General features: G+C 17.5%; 1 protein-coding gene across 1 annotated transcript; it reads right to left on the reverse strand.

The window, feature by feature from the left end:
- Window positions 1-651: 651 nt before the first annotated feature.
- On the reverse strand, window positions 652-5,178 carry AP2-G2 (transcription factor with AP2 domain(s), putative; the record flags this gene model as incomplete). Its single annotated transcript, XM_028671792.1, has 1 exon — window positions 652-5,178. The coding sequence occupies one exon, from the start codon at window positions 5,176-5,178 to the stop codon at window positions 652-654; it is 4,527 nt and encodes a 1,508-aa protein (XP_028528409.1).
- Between the last annotated feature and the right edge of the window lie 877 nt (window positions 5,179-6,055).

The raw sequence follows: 6,055 nt of genomic DNA on the forward strand, positions 1-6,055 counted from the left end.
TTATAAATTTTGTAATCATTATAATGAATAGAGAAAAATAAAAGTATTTAGCAATCTACATATTAAATTAATATTTGAATAAATATGAACATGTTTATATTTGTTATAGACATTATGTATGTATTTTTTCAATCTATACATAGGAGTGTATTTTTAAATAAAATGAAAAAATAAAATATGTATAAAATAATATTTTTAATATTAAAAAAAAAAAAAAATCATTTATATATATTGCTTTTGCACACATTTATTTTACACTTTTAATATTTTATGTAATGTTGCATATTTAATGTGTAAAAAAAATAAGTATTATATGCATGTTAATAATTTATAACAAAAAATTATTTCCATTTAATAATTTACTACATATAAAAGTAATAAAATAATTATAAAGTAAACATAGATAACCATTGACATCTTAAATAGATTAAATAAAAAGCTATCATGTTATAAAAAAAAAAAAAAAAAAAATATCATATAAAAAAGGTGATAACATCATTACATAAAAAAAAAAAAATATGCATTAATTTTATAAGAAATTAAAATGTAATAATAATTAATTTTATATTATTTTAAAATTTTAATTTTTCTATTAATTAAATTAACAATCATTTACATGATTATTGTATGTTCTACATTTAAATATTCAATTTAACATTCATAAAAATTTTTTATTTTTCTTCTTCTTTTGGGTTTTCTTATGGAGCAATTTATATTATTCGCTTTCTTTTTTTCTTCATTTAAAAATTCTTTTACGTATTCCTTTTCCATTTGTTTTCTATATGCAATACACTGTTGTTTCACATTTTCTATTTCTTCATATGTCATATTTTTTGTAACTAAAAATCTTTTTGCTCTTCTTTTTCCACCACTGACCTTATATTGAGCAGTCCAACTGCTTCTACTTTTTTCAAAGTAAACACCTGAAACTCCTGTTGGACCAAAAACCTCTCTAAGCTCTTCTTGATCAACATTTGTAAATTTTTCCAATTTTTTAACTCTTGGTGACTTTATATCAAAATTCTGTGTAGATTTCAATGATTTATTTTTTTGATCCTCCTGATTTTTAGCTATTTTGTTTCTTCTTATATTTCGTAACTCTCTACTTGTTAAGGGTTTTTTTTCTAAATCCTTGCTTTGTACCCATATTTTATCTTTATTTTTTGCTATACATTTATTTTTAAGTTCATTTTTTCCATTTTTTTTTTCTTCTTCTCTCATGTCTTCTTCAGTATTCATATTTATGTGTTCATCTTTTATTCCATTTATTCTCTTTATATCATCTTTTTTTATCGTATAATATTCTTCGTTCGGTTGGTCCCCATTAAAGCAAACCTTGTAGTTATAATTTTCATTTAATAATTCACTGTGATAGCTATTAATATTATTACAATTACAAAAAAAGTCACTTTCTTTCATAAATACTTCAAACTCTTTATAATTATTTTCTTCTGCTTGATTAAAGCTATTTTCAAAATTATCGTACTGAATTCCTGAACATACAGAACAAAAACTTCTTAAATCTACAGATGATATTTCTATATTAAAATATTCGTTCTTTTTATGATATTTTTCTTTATCTGATATAATTTCTTGATGTAAAATATTTATATTTCCTTCTTTCGTGGTAAATATACTGTTTTTATTTTCATTGTTTTCTTCTTTTAATAAATAATTTGTGTCCAGTCTTATCGTTTTATCTTTAGAATTTTCTAAGTAATTGTACAATTCATTTAAGTCTGTGATTAATATATTTAAATTATTCAAAATTATATTATTAGGTAAACAATTTTTATTTAACACATTTAATTCTAGTATATTTTCTTTACTTTCTCGTTCTACATAATTAATAGCATTCTCTTTTGTATCACCAAAAATATTTTCTTTCGTATTTTCACTTTTATTATTATTTATATCATGAGTATAATTATCACATATAATCTCCGGAATTTTTTCATTGTTTATGTTAAAAAAATTGTCATTTATTCTATCAATATTATTATTGCTAACGCTTTCATTATGGTTACTATTATTATTACTAATTTTAATTATGTTATCATCGTTCTTATCATCATTTATGTTGCTACCATTATAATTATTTTCATTCACATTTTCAATATTAATTTTATTGTTAACTAAGTCATCAATGTTATTGTTATTATTATTATTTGTAACATTGTTATTTATAATGTTGTGATTTTTACTATTACTCAAATCTTCTTTATTTTTAATACTGTTATTTACGTCCATTTTGTTTTTATTATTATTATTTGAACTTTTAATCTTATTGCTGTAATCATCTTTATTGGTGTTATTTTCAGAGGATTCAATTTTTTCATTACTGCTTTTATTAAATGTATTATCTTGAATCTCATCTTTCATACTTAAATTTTGATTTTCATCTCCATCTTTGTTCTCAATTGTTTTATTTTCATTAATTATCAAATTATCCACATTATTGGAGATTTCGTGAAAATTAGTTACATTATAACTTACAAGTTGCACATTACTATCTTGTGATTCTATTATGATGTTTTCATCAATTATATTATTTAATGTTATATTTTCATTTTCCGTGCTTTCATTTAAAACAAGATTTTTGTCATAACTCTTTTCATCCTTATAATTTGAAGTAATATTATTTTTTTTTTCATCTTTAATTAAAATATTTTTATTTTCTGAATATTGCTCCTCATTCTCTTTTTCTTTTTCATTTTTTTCTTTAGTTTGTTTATTTTTAAAATTTTTTATAAAAGAAAAAGTTTCAACAAATGAGTTAATAAATTTCTCTGTGCTATCTTTTTTAAAATTATCAAATGAAGAAAATTTTATATCCTTATATTTTTCTACAAAAGAGCAAATCTTACTTTTATTTAAATAAAAAGAATTCCATTTTTTTGTAATATTTATCATAGTTGGTGAGTGAGTATTAATAAATAATTGTAATTTTTTTTTTATATCTGATTGGTTCATATCAAAAAAATTTAAATAACTTGAACAAATATTAAGTTTATTTCCATATAAATGCTTACATGGATCATATAAAAAATTTAAAATTTGAAATTCTTCATTATTATTATTATTATTATTATCATTATTATTAGTTGCAGTATTATTATCACTATTAATATTATTATTATTATTATCACTATTATTATCATTATTAATATTATTATTATTATCACTATTATTATTATCATTATTAATATTATTATTATTATTATCATTATTATTATTAGTAGTATTATTATTATAGTTGTTATTATTATCATTATTAATATTATTATTATCATTATTAATATTATTATCATTATTAATATTATTATCATTATTAATATTATTATTATTATCACTATTATTATTATCATTATTATTAGTAGCAGTATTATTATCATTATTAATATTATTATTATTATCATCATTATTATTAGTAGCAGTATTATTATCATTATTAATATTATTATTATTATGGTTATTATTAGTAGCAGTATTGTTATTATTATCACTATTATTATTATCATTATTAATATTATTATTATTATCATTATTAATATTATCATTATTATTATTAGTAGTAGTATTATCATTATCATTATCATTATTATAATTATTATTATCACTATAATTATTATCATTATTATTATTATTATCACTATTATTATTATCACTATAATTATTATCATTATTATTATTATCACTATTATTATTATCATTATTAGTTGTAGCAGTATTATTATTATCATTATTATTATTAGTAGTAGTATTATCATTATTATTATTAGTAGTAGTAGTATTATTATCATTATTATTATTAGTAGTAGTAGTAGTATCATTATTATTATTATTATTATATATGCTACTTAACTCCTTTCTGTTTTCGAAATTTAAATTATTTTCATTGGAGGATAAAGGTTCTTTTACTTCAGTTTGCTTCGTTTTTTTTAATTCCTCATTCTTCATATGAATATGGTCATCCTTATTTATATGTAAATTACTTTCTTCATTCTTGTAATTTTTTTCACAATTTATAAAACTTTTCTTATTAGGAATTTTTGTAAAATCATTAAATTTTTTTTCCTCTTTATTTATAGAAGTAGAAAATATTTTAATACTTACCAAATTGAAATATATGTAGCATGAAAATATAAACTTTTTGAATAAAAAAAAGTACATATATATATCATCTTTACTACATAAAATTTTATATAAATGATAATTAAAATTTGACATTGGACCATTATGAGTACATATATAGAAGGAACACCATTTTTTTTTTTCTGTATATAATAATTGAAATATAGTTAAGCAATTTTCTTTTATTATTCTAATATCTGAATCATATGGGTTTGAAGTATTAATAAAAAATCTACAAGAAATACTCAATTTTTCTTCATAAGAACATATATCCTCTTTTTCTTTATTAGTTGAATTTACTAATAAAAGGTCATTTTTTTTTTCATTTTTTTCTAATGAATAATTATTAGATAATTTTTCTGAATAATTTATTTTTTCCATGTTATTCTGTTGTATATTGTTATTTATGTATATCTCATCTGTATCAACATAATTAGTTAAATTATAATTATCTTCATTTTCGTTTGTTTTTGCATTTTCACTTATATTTACATTATCTGCACTTTCATTTATTTTTGAATTTTCACTTATATTTACATATTTATCATCATTTTCATTTGCAACTTCAATTAAATTTACGTTTTTATTTGTATTTGCATTCTCACATTTATTTGTATCTTCATTCTTATTTATGTTCGCATTTGTATTTTTATGTTCACTTTTAATTGAATCTTCACTTATATTTTCAGTACTATTTTCATTTATATTTTCATTTAAATTTCCATTAATATTTATACTATTTAGATCCCTAATAATACACTTATTATTTATATCATCACTATTATTATTTACATTAATATATTCTTTTTGGTAGTTAGCATTTACTTCTTTGTTCATCCCATTTAGATGTTCATGTAAAATTTTTGATGAATTTTTTTCTTCTAATGAATTATCAGCTTTCATATTTTCATTCAAATTATTAATTGGATATCTATCTATATTATTTTTATATGACTCTATACTACTTCTTTCTTTATATTTCTTTTCTGTACTATTAGAACCATTTAAACATAAATCGTTCAAATCTGTTGTTGTATTTAACATGTTACTTAATACATCTTTTAATTTATATATTAATACTATATGAAAACTTATGTATATATTAAAATATTTTATGTAACAAATGTTACTTAATTCTTCTTTAATTTTTCTATGTATTTTTTTAAATATTCATTTAGAAAATGAAAACATTACCCAAATAACAATAAATTTTTTTTTGTTTCTATAAGATTACTATTTTATTTTTTTTTATAACCTAAACTTAATTTTTTTTTTTTATCTAATAATCTATTTCTATATTTTTAAAAATAATAAAGAAAACTATTTATTATTATATTTTATTAAAATAATATTCTTTTAATTCATATATGGTTATCAATATTATTAAATATATAAAAATATATATATATATATTTAATTTACTAAAATTATGCTATTTTTTTTTTCTTTTATTTTTCATTACATTATGTAATTTTTAACTATATTTTATTAATTATAATTACAACATATATATTATATATTTATTCAATATATATATATATATATTTTTTTTCTATATTTATATTTTCACTTTAGTATTAAATTAGTAGAAATTAATTATGGTATTAATAAATTATAAATCTTAAAAAAAAATAATAATATTATATAAAACCTATGTATAATTAACTAAAATGTAATATAAAATTTTTAGATTAAAATGTAAATAATCATTATATAGATCAGCAGAAAAATGAAAAGATAAAAAAAAATATATATAAAATAGGAAAAAAAAAAAAAAATAAAATGAAAAAACAAACAAAAATTTATTTTACAAAATTTTTACAAAACATCAAAAAATTTTCAAAAACATATATAATCATATACTATGTTAAAAATTATTATATATTGTTCATTACATTTTTTTTTTTTTTTTTTTTTTTTT

Source organism: Plasmodium gallinaceum (assembly GCF_900005855.1).
Source record: "Plasmodium gallinaceum strain 8A genome assembly, contig: PGAL8A_v1_87, whole genome shotgun sequence".
NCBI lineage: Eukaryota > Apicomplexa > Aconoidasida > Haemosporida > Plasmodiidae > Plasmodium > Plasmodium gallinaceum.